The following is a 19,452-nucleotide window of genomic DNA, read 5'->3' as shown; positions in this document are numbered from 1 at the left end:
TTTCTGTGCTGGGCGTTTTCGCATCGTCATTTACGCCCCACGCATGTAAAGCATATCAAGATATGTATTCCCATGATAGAGTAAAGGAAATAATAGAAACAAGAAAGCTTTATCGACGCCTCCTCGAGCCATGATGAATGCCGTTAGAATGCGTTTATAGAAAGCGAGTGATATCATATGATCTCACTCGGACGCACTAACGCGATAAATGATCATGAGCTAAGCTAAAAGTGGGTTATTGCGTCTACAAATGTAGTTTAGTTAGGGCACTCCCTCTAAGCCTTCTTCTAGTCACTAGTTGACATTTATGGATAGGAAAAGTATTGCTTAGCAGAAGAAGGAGTGACCGTCCAAGAGGTTGTTTGGGGGGCTCTTTCGTAGAGTGATGCTAGGAGATCTGGTTAAAACGAAGGTGGCTTCAACTGACGAAAAATCGTTTCGCCCAGCGCCCTTATCGGTAACCAAAACAATTCAAGGGCTTATGAAGAAACGCCATGTGGACTATCGGAAACCAAGAGTTCCCGCTCTCAGAGTTCCTATGTTATGACATTCTCCTACACTTTGAACAAATCTCCAAAAAGGTCCATTGTCATGCATCACTTTCCGCCTTCCAACATCTTTTTGAGAAACTTTCTTTGTTTATTTAAAATTAATTACAAAGGTCATCTGACGTTTCTCCGATCCGGTTTAGAGTAGAGTATTGTTTTTTAAAACAAGGTGCATATAAAACGTCCAGAAGACGGTAAATTAGAACACGTATAGCAGAGAGAAATAAATCTGTGCACGTGTGAAGAAGTATGTTAGCCACTGAATAATCGACAACTTTGTCGAAAGAGTGGAAATGTTTCATCTTACATATATTGTATTCAACGTTTGCCGGCGCGGAAATATCGTTCAAGGCAGGCAGTACCAGTCTGAAAACTATACAGGTGGGGGCGTTCCAGATGAAATATTGACCAGGGTTGTATCTGAGGAATCCGAAGAAGGAGCATTTGGCCCGTTCACGGGCTCATCGGTCTAAAAATTGATCTATTAGCGCCATGCAGAACTGGAGCCAGGATAGGGGGAAACGTACAAGCCCAATGGGCACACGGGAAGAACGAATCAATTGATTAGAACGGCTCCTGGCGTCATCAATAAGTGGCATCTCAAACTTCTGCATTAGGTATGCATCCACAGCGCTAGACAGTTGAAGGGACAGTTCTGCCTGTTGATCGTGTACAATGTATGGCCCGGTATCCAACTCAAAAATATTGTTCCATGGGTCATTTATATCATAATCCTCTTCAGCCCCAGGATTTCTAAGACTCTCGTTACTATTGTCCCAGTTGAGGCTTGGATCTGTGCGGTCTAAAGAGTTGATATATGCTTCGATTTCGCTGAACCCTCGAGCCCGTGCCAATGGGAGAGCAGTCCATTGGTATAGATTCTTGAAGTTTATCCACGCTCCAGACTGGATTAACAATTTAACAGTACTAAGATGACCGGCTTTAGCGGCAACTTGGAGGGCGGTCCATTCATGGGATCGTAAATTGACGTTCACACCAATCGATAGCAGAGCTGAAACAATATTGTCTTTTCCCATCTCAGCTGCTAGATGCAATGTAGCTTCCTGTTTTGCTATTTCAGGTAGCTCAGGAACTAAACGTCTCAATAACCAGAACGTTTCAGTAAATCCTTTAACTACAGAAAAACGCAACAACTCCAGGACATTTTGTCTTTCAAGACGCAGTCCGAGGGAAAAAAGCTTGTCGCTGATGGAGCCATTTCCTAGTCGTGTGCTGAGAACAATAAGATCGTTATCCTCTACTGGCCCGACTTGAAGCAATATATCCAGTGTTTTTTCATCTCCTTGCTCGATCGCAATACGTAAGGGTTCTCTAATATCTTGGGAAATAATGATAGGTGACAAGTTGGCAAGTAAAAGGAATATTAGATCTCGATTCCCTTGTTCGACCGCCAAGCTAAGTGCTGAATTGTTTTCTCCGTCTTGGTGGCAGGGGTCCGCATCCAAGTCGAGGAAAAACTTGATCCGATCCAGACTCAATCTTCTTCTAACAGCAATACGGAGAAGCGAGCTCCGTGTTGGTTGCTGGAGGAATTCTGCGTATTCTTTGGTCTTGAATAGTTTGGAAAACTTCTGCTGGGGAAGCTCCGTTATCGGTCGAAGAGGCTTAGGTAAAAGTAGGTGGCCTAACACAAGTTCGACGATTCCATCATTCCCTAAGTTGGCTGCTGTTTGGACGCATCCCCATTGAGGTGGCACCCCTTGATCGAGTAGCTCTCCTACTGTGTACGTATGTCCGTAAAGTGTTGCGGTCTGGACGATGCTTGAGCCATGTTTGTCGATAGTGTTGAGACTTGCTCCTCGTGCTTTTAGAGCGTTTATCACGGGTACGCGTCCGGAAGCAGCGGCATATGTGAGTGGTGTCTGGCCGATATTATTTGCTTTATCTGCAGATGCCCCCATATCGAGAAGCGAATTGACCATCTTCAAGTATCCTTCCCTTGCTGCAAAATGGAGAGGTGTTTCGCCAAAATCATTGGTAGAATCGATTTCGATTCTTCGCACACCTTGTCCTGAATCGAGAACGATATCGAGAAGATTTAAGTAATCTTTGCTGGCAATGGCGTGTAGGCAAGTATTTCCATGCTCATAATGGGCGTTTATGTCGGCCCCTCGTTCATATAGAAGCCGAAATATATTGTGATGGCCTAAAACTGCTGCTGCAAATATTGGTGATCTTTCGCTTTCATCTTTCTTGTCGATATCTGCGCCGTGGGTTTCCAAAAGGGCCTCGGCAGTGTGATAATGATTGGAATATGCGGCACGGCATAATGCTGTTTGTCCATTTTCATCTATAGAATCGATATTAAATGTATACGAGGCAGAACGCATCGCGAACTCGCCCAGAAGGCATTTACCCCCGTCTAATGTGGTGCTTGGGCCCGAATAAGAGAGCAACTCCGTGCTGTTGTAGCCCATTGAAACGTCCAAAGTTATTGCATCAGGTATACTTTCCAATAACAGTTCCGTAACAGCATCTAAACCTTTGTTTAACGCAATTGATAGTGCCTCGGACCATTGCTTATGATCATAATTTGCCATGACATTTGTCTCCAAATGTTCCCGAGTCTGCTTGAGATGTTTCTGTTCCATGTCCCAGTCCTGTAGTGTTGGGGCGGCTACGAAGTATTGTTCACCCAGATTACTGTCGCTACTTATAGCCCAGCGTCCAAGTACATCTCGGTGTAATTCCACAATCTTTAAAAGTGCGATATTGAATGGGGCTGTGACTTGCGGCATACGAGAGAGCGATTTCTGCAGCCATTGGTGGATATTAAGGTACCATGCCCTTAGTTCTGGAAGATCATCCTCCGGAAGGGAGAATTGAAGGGATTCTGCTTTGAAAACCACAATCTTGACTGCTCGTAACAATTCTCTGACCGCGATTCGAGCCCGAGGATCACGCTTGCCAAGAATTTCGACGCAGGCTTTAGCAGCTTTAAAGTAGGCATTGGCAGCTTGCATGTAACTGGTAAGGTCTTTTCGAGTTCTGGTATGAGATCTTGCTGTGATGTGGCATGTATAAGAAAGCCAGAAAAACATGTCGTTTTTTAATTCTTCTTGTATCGCCGGGTTTCCGTCATATCGTGCAATACTTAAGATATCGCGTTGAGCTTCGGTGATGGACGGGAGCTTTCCAGAAAGAGGTGGGATAATGGTCATATAAGATTCCTCTAAGTTTGCTAAGCCGACTTCCTGAACAATTTGGGCAATTTTATCTACCGAGCTATGTGTAATCCCAAAGGTTCCGACGGTTCGTTTGTTGTATCTCCTGACCGCCATCTTTCCTGGCATCGACGAAATAAGTTCCGAAGCTGACGAAAGGAATACCGAAAATATATGCTGAGCACATAGTTTTTCGAGAGGAGTATTTGTAACAACCGCGAGCATGCCGTCACTGCCATCGAGAGGGGCCGAAATGTTTCCTATAACTCGGAAGTGAGGAATATCGTTCTCCTTGGCTCCGTCGGTAGTATTTTTAACCTCGATACATTTTGTTTCCCTTGCTATCCACCAGTCGTATAAACTTCGGGCATAAGGAAGGCTTATATCGCTACCGCTAAATCCTAATATCCGTAGTGTGCTGTCTTGCGACTCGAAATCTTCACGGTCTCTGTGGCTATGGCCTCTTCTATCTTTACTTTGTAGTTCATGAAAATCAAGCATGCATAAAGAGTATACAGCTTCTATCCTGGAGCGATCAACTTTCCACTTTCCCCATAACTCCCCTGCTTCTCTGGGCTTCCGCCGCCTCAGATGGAGCTCGGTTTTTTCAAAGGTTTCTGAATCTTGCCCAACTCCCTTTACACCCACTACCAAAGGCCATTTGAACTCTGCCAAATCTAGTTCGCGTTGGATTAACGAGGGAGCTCCGTTTGGAGGTTCTGGAACAGATTTAAATTTCTCGACCTGTGTCATCCGATTGCTAGGATCTGATATGTATTCCATAGTTCGTTCGATGGCGTCGCAAAGGGCCGACATTTCCTTGTGAAAGTTTGAAGTCCATCCAGATATACCTCTCAGTTTTTCACGTGTCTCAATTAACCTCTTTCCAGGACCATCTGGTATTGGAATTAGAGGGTCGAGTGGTGCGAATTTCAGGCCCTCAAGCAGTCCGGTTGGAATTGAGAATCGTTCGCATTTAGTAATCTCACGTGCCATACAGTCAAGCTCAAAACTAAAACACGTAAGTAAGTGTATATATATATAAAAAGGTTTTGTCGATAGAGTTTACTTTTTGGTGATTTTCTTGGCGGCTGGATTCCGAGTAAGATGTCGACGGATAACTGCTCTTAGAGTGGACATCACTGCAGTTGCAACTAACTGTGCAATTGTGGCCGACCAATGCATCCCTAAATTCACCCTTAATCAGATATCAGATAGTTAATATAAAAGGACAAGATCTTTCAAAATTACCTCTAAGACCCATAAACTGAGCAACAAAACCCGATATGCTAATAACGGTACCAAGCAAAACTAACGACTGAAATCCCTTCAGATCCTTCTTTACCCGTGATGTCATAATAGTTTGCTTGTCGTTTAGACAAAATATTGCATACGAGTCGAAATGCTCATCATTCACTATCTGTCCCCTCTGCAGCCACGCGAACCTCACCTTCCCTTCTTCGTCCTCCTTCGCCTTCCATTTCTCCTCCACGCTAGCAGCATCAACGACGTGGGAACATATTAACATCCCCATAACAACCGCAACTGTACCGACGGTAGTCATCGGAAACGCATACTGTGGGGTAGGTCTCCCTCCTTTTAAAAATTTGTCCGTGGCAAGCCATGGTTCATATTTTGTGATTAAACTCCAATATGCGATGACAGCAGATTGAATAATAGTTCCCAATATTGCTACTGACCATAATTCATTCTGGCTAGCAGTCTCACCTCGGGCATTAAGAGAAATGTTTGGCGCGCATGGATTCGGAATTCGGTCCTCGACATCTGCAGACCCATCCATGGCCATATCTGGCGATGGCATGGCAAGTAGTTCGTATTCATTACTGTATCCATGATCACTACTAATGTGACGACGTTTCCGCTTTTGACAATATAAAGGACTGAACTCCGACGGGCATGATTTGCTCTCTTCGAAGGAATAGACGTCTACCGAGGGGGCATCAGTCGATGGGTTTTGATCCTGGACTCTAGGATCTTTCTCAAGGAACACTAGCTCGATTATCTCTGGAGATCCAAGAACCCGGACAACAGTTTGACCGTTCCATAGTTCACAGACACTCGCAGAGGTTGAGGACATGAGTTCTAACTCGGCCACTCCCTGACTTTCCTTGGCTCGACCAATAATCGCCCGTAGCCAAGCTGCGAAACTTTAGTATTCATTTGTTAAATATTGGGAAAAACGGTATGTGTGTTACGAACTCGGTCCACCAACTCGGATAGCTGCTACAACTGCTGTGATAATTCCTGGATTGATATAAGCTAGTGTCTACGTATAGGACTCTGGGCGCCAAATGAATATATACCTAATGGCGCCATAGAAAATATCAGGTTATCCGCCCATCCCATCGACTGCCCAAGAAACTGCTTTGCAACTTGCTCTCCAAAGAGAGTGAGCAGTGGTGCCAAGTCACTAAAAAGATTATTTGAGAATTCATCCCCAGCATCTTCAGCTGCGACCGAAGAAACACAGATGAGGGTAAGAAAAAGTATAGAACGAGTATGCGAAGGATAAAAAAATGTCATTTTTACGTCAAACGGAATTCACATGGGGTATTGAAGTCCTAAAGTATCACATAGCTACCCTACCTACAGCTATATCTCCCTATCTATGTTACTAAAGGCCAGAGGGCTTTGTGTAACGAATACTGAAAATTAAGGCTACATCTAGGCTCGTCCCCAACCGGTCTACTTCCATGCTTCCGCAGCTTGCTGCAAGTAACGGGCTGGGTACGAGACTAGGTTATATCTTGAAGTTCAAGGATACAGCCACGGGCCAGGAGGCGCACATATCCCTGTGGGTTTCGAGGCTGGGTCTCGGATTTCGGCATTGTCACCGCCTAGCTGCCAAGTTAATCGATAGATACTATCACCGCGCGGTCAGCCTTGCCTGTAGTGCCTCTATGTACTCTAAAGAATAGAGAGAGCATGCTTAATTACTAAACAGTAGGGCATACAAAGCCAGACCGTCTATCCAGCGAGATTCTTGTATAGATAAGTTGAAATGCTTAGAGACGTTATCAATCGCACGAACTAAGAGGTCGTAGAGCCATAGCGAATTCGAGAGGTGAATTATAATCCTGATAGCATTAGCCATCATCTAGCTTGGTGAACATGAAGGGGATGAAGGGGAATAATTTTTGTACCTAAATGAGTATCGAATACCTAGTCGCAATAACGTTGAATCTAGAGATACGCGGTTTGCTGAATGGAATAGCCAGCGAACGAATAAACAGCGTTCTCAGGTTCATGCCAAAAAGCTTATCCACATACCCCATGCATGTGCTCAGTATAGCCTTGGATATGGTAATGCGTCACCGAAGTCGTACAATAAGAGTTGCACTAGAAATACCATCACCGGCCAGGGATTACATATTGCTCAAGTGGTTGATTGAATAGCGTCATGTAAGCAAACCTGACCCCTGGAAGCTAGCTAACTTCTCGAGTTATGGCGGTATTTAGAGTTCCTCAACTCGAAAACATGTCGGTTATACAGCTGGATGGCACTCTAGGGTTTCCTACAATGTGAAATCATCGATCTTTGTTAAAGTAACACCAGTGGGGCTTGGGTCAATAGGTTGGCTTTAGGGCTTACCTCACAGACAACGCAATGAAAGTCTCATCTCCAAGCGAAGAAGTTGCCCGCAATAGCGCCGCAATAGCATTCAGAAGAGTAAACATTTTTTGGGTACATGTACAGATACGCTTGCCCTATTGGTGGCGGACCTCCGGGAAGGATTTTATCCGACACTACATGATGATACTGATTTGAAGACCGCTTGCACTCAGAAACTGCCTGTGCCAACTATATGGTATGCTATCTCCTCCGAATATCCAGAAATGAGGGCAAAAGTGATACCGCAATATCAATATGGAATTGTGAGAATAGTATTTTAACGTGGTTAAGTATGTGGTAGTGTTGTGGCATTGTCAAGATTCACTACTCAGGCGTTCATTAAATGGGCGGATATCATTGCAACCAAATCACTACTAGGAATTCCGACCATTTAATAAACGCATGAGTACTCGAGTAGAGTCAGGGTTAAAGCTATATAGATATCAATAGTTTCCCGTCGGCCTGGCCCGTCAGCGTTGTGGAAAGCATTTCTCTGCACCCATTTTGGAGCCATATCATAAAACCGCCTTATGAACATTAATCTGAATCTTCCTGAACCGCGGGCATAATCTCCTAATGATTCTGCGTCGGATACAACAATAAACTGACCCTAAATCGGTGTAAAATGCTCGCCACAGATGGTAAATGGCTGACACGAGTGTCTATTCCTGGGCTTGGGATTTTTAATGTTTCCGGGACCTAAAGTACAACTATATGTAGGTACATACATGTACATGTGTGTTGCTTGATAGGTTCGGCATAATCTAATAGGTAGAGATACAAATGTCATTAGATATTACCAATACCATTATTTCGATGCCAATTAAGTACATGTAATTAAGATATCTGTACATTTCAACTAAAGCCTTTCACTGCATACATCTATCTCTTTTGACACAATCTTGATTGAAGGGTGATTACCAAGAGAGTTAAATTGACATAGTTGAGCAGCTGATTTGAATGTTCGTGATGACTTTCAATTCCAGTTGCTCTTAGCTTCATCCAGGGTACTATCACTAGATCTATCTAATTTGGCATTTTAATATTATTATGGCCAGGAAAGGATTGCAAGTGCCTACGTCGCACATGGTTGAAGGGACAACACCGAGCCAGGCATGTGACATCTCATGTGTGACAAAACCATTTTGCAGGCGAGCCAATCAAGACCTACCAATCCTCTTCTTTTACACAGAAATCTTTAATTCGTGAACAAGAAGATTCATTCATACTATTCTTTAACCCTCTGTCGATTAAACCCTACATCACAGTCATCAGGAATAGTAACTACAGCTTGACTAGCTCTTGAGAGTGGTACTATCACGATAACGATAAGGGTTCACATCACTCGAGTTCAAAATGCCCTCAGTCCCGTCAACGCCAGTTACCACCAATTTACCAGCTACACTCACCCCTCCACCATCGAGGTCCACCCGAATAAATCCTCCAGCTACATCTCTAAATCTCCCTACAGGAAGGAGAAGGAACGATTCTTTTCTCTACAACCATATCCCGCTCCCTGCTTCGCCTCATGGAGCAGATAATCCTTCTCCCTCTCCCGCTGATGTTCTTTCGCAGATGAGATTTTCTTACACCTCGTCCCATTTAACTTCACCTTTCTTGACTCCTGGAAACGGACGTACTAGGTCTAGGTCCAGTTCTAATTCTAGGCAGTCTGGGAGGTCTCCAGATAGGTTTATTCCAAGTCGGGCAAATATTCAAAGTTTTCGCATGAATTGTCCAGCCCATCTATTATCAAGTGAGGAAAGACTTCTACGTCGGAGTGTTGGTACAGCAGTAAGAGGTCGCAGTGCTTCCCCCGATACAAGAAATATATCTGCGTCAGTGAGAATTAGTCCCGGATCTTCAAATCCTTTCCGACCTGGTATTAACAGACGTATCAGTGCTGGTGCTGTGGGTATATTCGGGATAGGTATCGGTGCTGCACCAAGAGGGCAGGAGCCCATTCCTAGGGGGAGAGAGGTCCACATCAATGTATTCGGTGACAAGGCCACTCCCGAAGCTGAAATGGAGAAACACGAGAGGAGACTCTCTGCCGCACTCGGTGTGGATAGAAGTGCCCGAGTACTTAGCTTCACTCGAGAAAACGAGCCTAGAAAGGATGGGATGGTCAGGAAAGGGGGCGTTCTAGGGAGTCCACGGAGTGAGAACTTGAGTGATTTGCTCTGGGATGATGTTTTGGATGCTGGAAGTCGTAAGAGTCATTCCTACTGTCTATTTGAAAACTTTCTCTAAATTTAACCTTACAGGCGACTCTACGCCACAAAGCTCCCCCTGCCGTAAGGCCCAGAAACGAACTGTACCCACTACCCCATTCCGAGTTCTAGATGCTCCAGGTCTGCGTGACGATTACTATTGTTCCCTTATTGCTTACTCACCACACACCCACTCATTGGCTGTAGGCCTTCATAGTGATGTGTATAGTTGGACTGAAGCCGGAGGCGCTCGTCCTTTTGAGCCATGGTCTACATCTCATGTGACCTCTCTTGCATTCTCAAGTTCACAAGGCGGAAATAACATTCTTGCTATTGGTAGAATTGATGGTTCTCTTAGCTTGTGGAATCCAATTGAGCTTACTCCGAGGATTGAACGTCCTCACAACGCAGGAGTTGCTTGTTTGGCTTGGAAGCCAGTGCTTTCTCATCGCCCGTTGGCATTTTTTCAGCCCTATGGTACAGGAGATCGTTCTCGTCCCTCGTCTGCAATAATAGAGACTGAGGAGCTTCTTGTGGGTGACGAGTTTGGAAATGTGTATTACTACTCGATTCAGTGGAATGGGAAGCGGGAACAACTGGGTCAAAGGGTCTCTAATGCAACAATCACCCTATTGAAGAGGATTGTAGTACACTCTCAGCAAATCTGCGGGTTAGCTTGGAGTGGAGATGGTGAGCAGTTTGCCACTGGTGGAAATGATAATGCGGCCTGTTTATTCGATACATCTGAGGTTGTGAATAGGCGTCGAGATTCATCGGGAGGAGAAAATATGATTGAGGGCGGAGAAAAGTACAAGTGGTTGCATGGAGCTGCTGTGAAGGCAATTGCATTTTGTCCCTGGCAGAAGAGCTTGATTGCAACTGGTATGTTTACTCCTTTCTAAGACAATAGAAATATCCTAATACTCAAGGCTTGTAGGCGGGGGCTCTAACGATCGCTGTATTCATTTCTTTCACACATTTTCCGGTGCAGCACTTGCAACAATCAACGTTTCTGCCCAAGTCACCTCCTTGTTGTGGTCTGTCAACCATCGTGAAATCGCCGCAACATTTGGCTATGCCAATCCTGATCATCCTATAAGGATTGCAGTATTTAGCTGGCCAGAATGTAAACAAGTTGTGCAGATACCTTGGCAAGAGGATATGAGAGCTCTGTACGCAGTGGCATATCCTGGAGGTCCCAACGACTCTCCCTCGAGCTTCGCCAGCGACACTGCTACAACAAACGCATCGAACATGGGGCGGACTGAGAGCGGGAATGATGATGCCGATATTTTGAGGGAAGAATTTGGTGTCATCGGTAGAAACATCGGTTTCCCTAGATGGCCTGGAAGGAATAGGCCAAAGAGCGAGGGCTGTATTGTCGTCGCTGCTAGCGATGAGACGGTACGCTTCCACGAGGTATGGAGTGAAACAAGAAGAGGGGTATTAGGGTGGAGAGGTGTACTGGGTGGGAGTGATATCCTTGAAGGCTTGGAGGGCATCGAGAAGGACGGTGGGGAGATGATTAGGTAGACCTTTATGCCTGTCCACTCTATGAGCTTCCACTACTGGGGTGGGTATTTGACATTTCTTTTTGTGCGGAGTTTATAGTTGACCTTAGAGCTGGCTATTAATGGTTTTGAGCCATCACTTGTAGAGGTGGCTTGAAATCAAAGTACGGGTTGCTTAATTTTTAATATTACCTTTTTTTGCCTGGCCTTACAGGGCATAGCTATATAAATTGTCTAGGTTCTTGTGATTATGTTTCTATCGCCTTTTTCTATTTCTGCCTCTTTTTTTTTTAAAAAAAAAAATACGTACGCTCTCTGACAGCTCAGCACAATAGACATCATTGTTCGCACTCAGGTATGGCATGAACTGTGCAAACCCGGCCGGCGCCTCCGACGTAGATACCCGGCGAAAACAAATATATCCCATCAATTCACAATCATTTTTTCCTAGCACAAATCATCTGTAATATCTCGGGCTTTTACCGCAATATTACTTCTCTGCCAATTTGACAGCTTTCAAAGAGTCTGGCCTTCTTGGCCAATCAAGTAAAGGTCAATAAGTGCCAAGATCAGGTATGTTGCATCATACATTATGATTCGGCTCCCTACTAAATAAGGCTAACTCATAATTTTAATAGGCGTTTTCCATTATTTATTTCCCTGTCAATCATTTCAGGTAGCTATAGTTATTACTTTTCTGAAATATCAGCTATAGTACTTAGGCATACAAAAGTTGGCTAGCCAAGGATAAATAACTTTCTAAAAACGATATTACTGCCTCCTTAACTACAGAATGGTCCGTCACCACTTACGATCATTACAATCCATTAACATTATTAATCTCCTCCTCTCCCCCCGTTTCCCAAAAGCATCCTTTTCGGATAGGCCTCATACCTAAACGCGCCCTCTCCCATAGTTCCCAACATACATCGGATCCATGTCCCATCCTGTCTCCCCTTCCTCCTTCTCAATATCAATATACCCCCCATCTTCTCTCTTCTCCACATACATCACTATCGCCGGCGGCGACCTTGGCGACCTTACAGGTTCAGGAATAAACTCTGGTTCCTCTACCTGGCGACGGCGGATCCACACAAAAAGCCCAAGACCTAAAAGAGAGAGAACGACTGCGCCGCCGCCGCCAGAAACAGCTGCGATCATTGCAGGTGGCAATTTACGAGAAGCCTTCTCGGGAGAGGGTATTGGGGTGGCAGTTGAAGCAGTTGGTGAGAGGGTGGTGGTCGTAAGGAGACTAGTGCTAGTCTCGGTGATTATCTGTGCGGGCCCGGGTGGAGGGATTGTAGTCGTGGTTTCAAGTGTAGTGACTGGAATTACAGTGGTGTTGAATACTGACTCGGGGGTACTGGTTGCGCTCAGTTCTTCTATTGGTGTAATTGAACTTTTTGAATTTGTGGTATCTGATACCGCAAATATCGAAACTGATATTCCTCAATATCCATATCAGTATCGTTATCGTTATCGGTATCGTTATCGACAGGTTCAATTGACATACCTTCCTCAGATCCACTCCTAGTGATCGTTGTCGTGGTCAAAACTATCCCCGTTGGTGTAGGCGTACTCGATACCCATAAAGTCGTCTGATTAGATGTACCAACTACATTTCCTCCGTACACAGTCGCGGTAGGGTTGATACTTTCGACGAAGATGGTCGGTTCACTAGTCTGTGCATACAGCTGGAGCGAAAAGCACAAAACTAGAACGAAAATGTAAAGCGACCGAAACATCGCTGCTGTCAATTGATAGGAAGTAATCCGACTTTGTAGATCCTAGAAATGCAGTAATGAGCCGGCGATGGGATTGTATTTTATAAACACAATCCACCTCCTCCTCCCCCACAGCTGAGGAAAAAAAACGCATTTAGGCTTTGTTTGTTGTGGGAGTGAAAAAAGCAAGCTCAACAAGACATAGATCGAAGAGGTGGGACCTGCATTACCAAATTTCCGCGGGTTCAGTTCCAGCGCAAATCTCTGTAGGAATCAACTCCAATATTCAAGGCTAGCTACATAACGATCATGCAGAACGGCTGTCATCAAATCTCCAGAGGTCTTCCCCACGGAAATTCTATGGCATGTCAAGTGGACAGCTTTATCTTACACGATAAATATCGGGCTGAATTAAGCCATTTTGAAGAAGGAATTATGGGTTATGCGATGTGCGGAACCTTCCTGAAAGGCATTGTGCTTGGCAGGCGGCCCCGAAATTGGCGTGGTTACACGGGTATAAATAGATTGGGCAATTCTAATTGTCACGTCAAGAGACACCAGGAATAAACAAAAAAAAAAAAAAAGGCTTTGTAGAGAATCTAGATCATCGGGGCGCCGATGGCTATGAATACTTCAATTGTGGATAGTTTTTGTAATGATATATATCAGTAGCATTTTATTCAAATACCGTAGTCAACTAGGCCGACTGAGGTGCCGAGTTATCGGCCATGATGCAACTCTCTCCAACTGTATTAATTACAATTTGAAATCGGGACTACATGTACATGCATGTACGTCTCAAACCGTACTAGTAAGCCAAGCCAATAGACGAGTGAGAACCTATGAAGGAGTGATATGACTTACCCGAGCAGAGCGTAGAAACCCTATCGAGCTGTACCTCTCTATATTTTGATTCCCAAATATTTCTTTGTGCGCCTTTGAAGCAAGCGTTTTGGATGGGATCTTATCTGTACCATCTAGCAGGCGTGGTTGGCGATTGTTCACAACACAATAGCCTCAATATCAACAGGGCTGTTGCGCCAAAGACCCTCTGTGCCTCATAATACGCTGTAGTGATACAATATTTGCGTTGATTCCACACAAAACCATGTGGCCACGCATAGTATCATACATTCATCGGTTGTAAATTTGGAAAGCAGGTAGCTGTTTCCGCCGCCCTCCTCCCGCATATCTCCCCCACATCCAACTGAATTATACCACCATCTTCAAATAATCCATTACTCAAGGCCAATACCCTCCGCTGCCTACACGCCGAGACCTGGGCGCAGTACCACATACAGTATTCTAGAACAGCTTCTTGACGTGCAAGTTCAAGTATAAACACCAAAAAACAGCAAGAAAAAAATAAAAATCGAAAAAATCATGCGGTATCAGTACTAGTACAACGATCCCCTTACCATCCGTCCTGCCAAGAAAAAAATAATAAGAAAATACAAAAACAGTAACACCCAAAGATAAAATGAAAAAAAGGGGGGATAAATGTAACTGGTAGATGTTCTTTTCAAGTACCCACTACCGATGACGCAGCCATAGAAGAAAATATAAGGTATTTGTGTACCTAAAACTCAGATTATAACACTGATAGGATAATTATAGCTGAAAAGATAGGATGAAAGGGGCATATCAGGACATTCCAAAGGAGGGAGCGTAAGATTATCCAACCCGAGCCCTAGTAGTAGTAGGCAAAAGGAATTCGTAGGTCTAAATTAAAGGGATGGAAAAGCAAGGGGGAAAACATCTAACGCTTTAGCCTTTTGCGCTTCACTATCGCCTTCCCTTTGCCCTTCTCTGAAGCCCCATCAGTATCACCCATGACGCTATCTTCATCCCCATCTTCTTTATCACCACTGATACTTTGCTCCTCATCTCCCGCAGTGCCAACAGTGGTCTCCCGCTCTCTATCCCTCACCCCGCCCTTTCTCGCAGAACCAAACCCGCCACCTGTGGCTGCCGCGCCAAGAGCCTTCTTCATTCCAGCCTCTTCAGCAGTTCTAAAGTTATCAACCATTCCTTCAACATCTCTCGCCATTATGACAGTCTCTTTCCCAATCTCAGTGGTAGACTTGTTGTACATAATTGCGTTTGCAAACATCCTAAAGAGCTCCTTCTCAAGCTGCACGGAGTTGACTATCCCTTTTGGAGGGGTATTCAAGGTTGTTGCAGGCAGCGTAGCAAAGGTTGAAGAACTTGCGGGAGGGGTGGCGGCGGCAAAATCAGTGGTAGGTGTCATAGCCGGAGTGCCTGTCGATGTATTGGTAATAGCCGCCGTGCCGGATTTGACCGCGGCCTTGATACCTGTTCGAGCGGATTGTTAACACTGACATTTTATACATGGAATAATACTTGGCGATGTACTTTTTAGATCCTGAGGCCTAAATACTAGATTCCTATAACCAGGTGCCATTCGTTCGTTGACAGCATGGGAGAACAAATTCGCAAACTTATGGCTGCTAATATCACCAAGTAGCGGTGCGCTGAGTTGCAAAAACTTCTTCGTCGCAACAACAAGAGGCTGCTGGCCAATCGAAACTGTGAGTGGTGATGGAGAGGGTACAGAATTTGTCATATTCGAGCCTTGTTTTTCAAGTTTTGGGAAATGTCGTCGTTGCGGTGTCGGAGAGACAGAAGCTGCCTCAGCCTCACTTTCCTCCTCGTCGTCGTCAACTGTTTGTGGGGTAGGTGCGTTTACTTCTGTTCTTTTTCTCTTTGTGCGCTTTTCCTTCACCGGGGGTTCCACTTGTTCTTCGGGTGGCGGAGGAGGCTTCGCTTTACCTCGCGGCCTTCCTCTTCCCCTCGGCTTTTGAGGCTTTTCTTCTTCGTCAACGATGCTGACCGGCGCATCACTCTCAATTTCTGTAACGTCTGCCTCTTCATCTTTAACTTTGCTTTCCGGAACCGCTAAAACAACTCCCACTTCTTTTTCAACCACTGAACCTCTCCTGGCGACTGGACTCTTTGCAGGCGTCTTTTCGTGCTTCTTTTGCCTTTTGGGTGCTGGTTTGTCTTCTTTCGCCCGATCTGCTCGCGCTTGTTTAGTATTTTCTTTGCTCCCGCCGGATTTCCGTCTCTCTTGGGGACTTTTTCCATCGTCCTGGAAAAGACGCTTTTTGCCACGGGGTTTCTCAACGCTCACAGCTAATTTTGGGGATTCGGGGGGCGGAGGAGGAGAGCGCGAGGGCGTACTAATAGGAGAGATTTCATCAGGCCGTGGAGGTATTGGTGATCCAGGCTCTCCTTTGTGCCCCGGCGAATGGGAGAAGGGCGGTATATCTGCAGAGCCTGTAGAGGTTACAATTGGTGGAGGGCGTGTCTTTGAAGGGGATATCGGATTAGATTGTTGTGATGTTGCTGGAACCTGTGGCGGAGGGGCGGGAGGAGCTAGAGGAGGAGGGCGCGGAGCGATTCTTTGGACAGTTGGTGAAGGTACCGGTGGGGCTTGTTCAAAGCTCTGCTGCTGCTGCTGTGCTGCTACATGAGGGTTATAGTGCTGAAAGTTGGGTGTCTGAACGCCAGCTTGCCTTGCCTGATTCTGAGGAGAAAACTGTGGGGGGTACTGTTGAACTGGGGGGGCTGGTGTGGTAGGTAACGGAGTAGGGAAAAGAACACCAAACCCCGCGGTGGCCCCGGGGGTTGAAGGTGTCGGTGTTCTATGGCCCTGTTGAACACTGGGAGAGATAGGCGCTGGGCCATATGAAACTGGTTGCCCTGGCGACGAATACACAATATGTTGACCCGGAGGTGCTCCGTGCTGCACAAACGGAGGCGTGTGTTGTTGTTGCCATCGTGTATCTGCGACATCTGCCAGTTGTTGCAACCCAGTTAACCCTTGAGGACCTTGCCCTGAACCTGGAACGCTGGATGGTCTTGAGGGTGTATTCTGTGGTTGTGGATAAGGGCCTTGTATAGGTCTTGGAGTGATTGGAGGAAAGGGCGTTCTTGTTGGCGGAGGAACTGGTGCTTCAATTTTAACACCTGGACGTGATAATGGCGGAGCAATAGGCGAAGATGTACTCGAGGGAGGAGGTGGTGGAACAGCTTCCATCTTTTGTGGCACTTGGGGAGAGGGAATAGGCGCAGCTAAGGCTCTATGTGCTTGGGTCTGTCGCGGGGATGGAGATGCAGTTTGAATAGTTTGATTCGACCAAACCGCGGTCGGTTGGGTCTTTGGTGGTGTTGAAGCTACTTTCATTACATCGCGCTTGGTTTGAGCAAGGGGCATGTAGCTCTCTTTCTGCCCTTCTTGATCTTGGGTATGGGGAGGCGGTGATTGCTGTGATAAAGGCGTAGATGCCGGCACATTCCGAGGTGGGCGATCTGTGGCATTTCTTGGTGTATTCTGCTGCTCTGGTTTCCCGGAATGATTATTTGGGCGTAGTGGTAACGAAGACTTAAGCTGAGGACTTTTTTGAGTTGCAAGCTGAGGGACAGCGTGCTGGGCAGTGGGTGTTCGCGCAGCTGGCAATGCTCGCGGGGAGACTTCTACTGATACCTTCGTCGCCAATGGTTCATCTCTCGCCTCAGCGATAGGACTAACACTGGGTGTAGGATTCCGCCTGTCCGAACCTGGAGAAGAGCTGACTCTCTTTTGTTTAGAGCTCTTTGGCGTCGTTGAGCTACTTCTACTCCTTGCCTTGACAGCGTTTTCACGCAGTAACCGTTCATCCCATAATCCCGCCGAGATATCGTTAAAGTCCCGGTCCAATTCTGCATACCTCCTCTCATCATCACGTATCTGCTGAAAAACAGTGTTTCGGTATTTCTCGTATAGTCGTGACGTCAAGATCTTGACTACACCAGTCTTGTCGGGGTTTGATAGAGCTGCCGGAGGTGTTTTAGCCTTCTTTTTCCGTGACGTAGCTGGAGAGCCTTGTCTACCCCCATCACCGTTAGGTTGTCCATCTCCACCACTCCCAAGTTCCAGCTCAGCTTCCCTCAATTGTAACAGATAGAACTCCTTCAACGCGTCCGGCGCTAGCCTGTTCCTGTCGAATGTGTCCCCATTCTTGACGAGTGGGTTTCTGACCAAGATATTTGAGATCAGCGAAAAGGATGTCGGGTGTATACCATGTGTCGATAGGTTGTAAAACAGCAATAACGTCTCCAGCGGCGTGTAGGCAGTAATCTCAAGTGCTGGGGTGCTCATGGACGGGGGTTTCTGGGGTGGCTCGCGGGGACCTTCCGGGTCACAAACGCGTAAAGTGGGTATCGAAATGGTAGCGGAAGACGCGACAAATACGAATTTTCGATAGGCGACGAGCGAAAATGACGCGTGGGGGGTGGATCTTTGAGGCGGTAGGTGAATGACGAGGCAAGCTTTCGGGAGGTGAGGTTGAAGTTTGGCGATGACTAAGATGCCAAGATGTCGCGATCCTCATGGATAGACACAAAAGAAGACACCTCGCCAAAACAACCGACATGTGGTTATTAATACCGTTGAGTACTTGAGTATCAAAATTAAGTTCCTACTTCCTGTTTGAGCTTTTCTTAGAGACTTTTAATAATAGGACAAACTGCAGGCCTTTCTATTAAACTAAAATAATGTATTATGCTTTGAGGTCCAGAAGGTTTTATGATTAATACCGAATTTTGGGAAAACTCACTTCATTCGTCAGAATCCCCTAATTAATGAAGTCTATTCTACTGGGGTCGAGTGATACCTGAAGATCCAAAAGTGGAGTGTGGTGGTAGTCGAGTGAACCAATAGCATATTTGTAACCACTTGCACCAAAAGAAGGTGCATCTCAGCCCTATCACCTGCTTCCATTCCAGCTGCCCGATTCCCAATTAATCATGTAGGTACATGTACTTACATAATATGTAGATATACATGTATATTAGATACAGTACCAAAAAGGGGAATATGTACTAGGTGCTGTACTAGTACGGAATTGTGCAAACTTCCGAATTAAATCGATTATACTGTAGAGCTGTAGCAATACCGTAGCAATACCGTAGCCTTGCAGTATTCTACTAGGTGTGGTACTGGGTTCACCTGCTTTTTTGGTACTGTAAAGCTTAGAGTATAGTACATATAATTGTTACCAGAAAGTACATGTATGTACAGTCGATTCTCGTTATAGATACGTATACTTCATAGTAATGCTCTCGTTATACTGATAGCAATCAGTGGTGCCGAAATATCTTTTACCAGTATCTCCTTACTTCTTATAGTGATACTCGCCTTATAAGAATATATTCAGCACAGATTTTTGGTCCCGACCGTATCTTTATATGTCGAGAGGCTACTGTATGTATAGTTCTAGGCCATAAATCATGGGAAGGCGCGGCGTAGCAACCTCCCGGGCCACCACGACTACCCACCCAGCAACCACAATTGATCCTTTGGAGAGCTGGTTTTTTATATAGTTATTCAATAGTAGCTAAATAAAAATAATTTGACATTTAATATCTTGTATACCAACCCCTTGCCTTTATAACAGCTCTATTCTCCTAGGCATGCTCTCAACTAGCTACCAAATAAATCATCAGGTAACAGTTCCCAGCAATGAATTAGACCTTCCTCCACGAGGGGCTTTAATACTTAAGGTGATCTAGTACCATATGCCAAATGGGGGTACTGTTGATGGTAAAGTTTCTTGAGGTGTACCCAAACATG

At 45.5% G+C, this 19,452-nt stretch overlaps 4 protein-coding genes across 4 annotated transcripts; 1 reads left to right on the top strand and 3 right to left on the bottom strand.

Moving 5' to 3' along the window:
* Positions 1-921: 921 nt before the first annotated feature.
* Positions 922-7,029, bottom strand: LAJ45_03060 (uncharacterized protein; the record flags this gene model as incomplete). The annotated part of the gene is made up of 10 exons (XM_046112649.1): positions 922-1,017; positions 1,076-4,745; positions 4,803-4,920; positions 4,985-5,893; positions 5,954-5,998; positions 6,058-6,204; positions 6,541-6,617; positions 6,709-6,831; positions 6,898-6,916; positions 6,978-7,029. 10 exons carry the CDS (start codon positions 7,027-7,029, stop codon positions 922-924), a joined length of 5,256 nt encoding a protein of 1,751 aa, XP_045974138.1.
* A 1,694-nt stretch (positions 7,030-8,723) lies between these two features.
* LAJ45_03059 (uncharacterized protein) lies at positions 8,724-11,771 on the top strand (the record flags this gene model as incomplete). The annotated part of the gene is made up of 11 exons (XM_046112648.1): positions 8,724-9,205; positions 9,269-9,579; positions 9,635-9,721; positions 9,788-10,136; positions 10,229-10,270; positions 10,341-10,462; positions 10,518-10,999; positions 11,114-11,153; positions 11,427-11,446; positions 11,605-11,664; positions 11,730-11,771. The coding sequence occupies 11 exons, from the start codon at positions 8,724-8,726 to the stop codon at positions 11,769-11,771; spliced, it is 2,037 nt and encodes a 678-aa protein (XP_045974137.1).
* A 214-nt stretch (positions 11,772-11,985) lies between these two features.
* On the bottom strand, positions 11,986-12,836 carry LAJ45_03058 (uncharacterized protein; the record flags this gene model as incomplete). Its single annotated transcript, XM_046112647.1, has 2 exons — positions 11,986-12,530; positions 12,605-12,836. 2 exons carry the CDS (start codon positions 12,834-12,836, stop codon positions 11,986-11,988), a joined length of 777 nt encoding a protein of 258 aa, XP_045974136.1.
* Positions 12,837-14,574: 1,738 nt separating this feature from the next.
* LAJ45_03057 (uncharacterized protein) lies at positions 14,575-17,979 on the bottom strand (the record flags this gene model as incomplete). The annotated part of the gene is made up of 3 exons (XM_046112646.1): positions 14,575-15,131; positions 15,192-17,654; positions 17,712-17,979. The coding sequence occupies 3 exons, from the start codon at positions 17,977-17,979 to the stop codon at positions 14,575-14,577; spliced, it is 3,288 nt and encodes a 1,095-aa protein (XP_045974135.1).
* Between the last annotated feature and the right edge of the window lie 1,473 nt (positions 17,980-19,452).

The sequence above is a fragment of the Morchella importuna genome, assembly GCF_003444635.1.
Source record: "Morchella importuna strain M04M26 chromosome Unknown Morimp01GS006, whole genome shotgun sequence".
In the NCBI taxonomy this organism is placed as follows: Eukaryota; Fungi; Ascomycota; class Pezizomycetes; order Pezizales; family Morchellaceae; genus Morchella; species Morchella importuna.
This window is presented reverse-complemented; position numbering and strand designations above follow the sequence as displayed.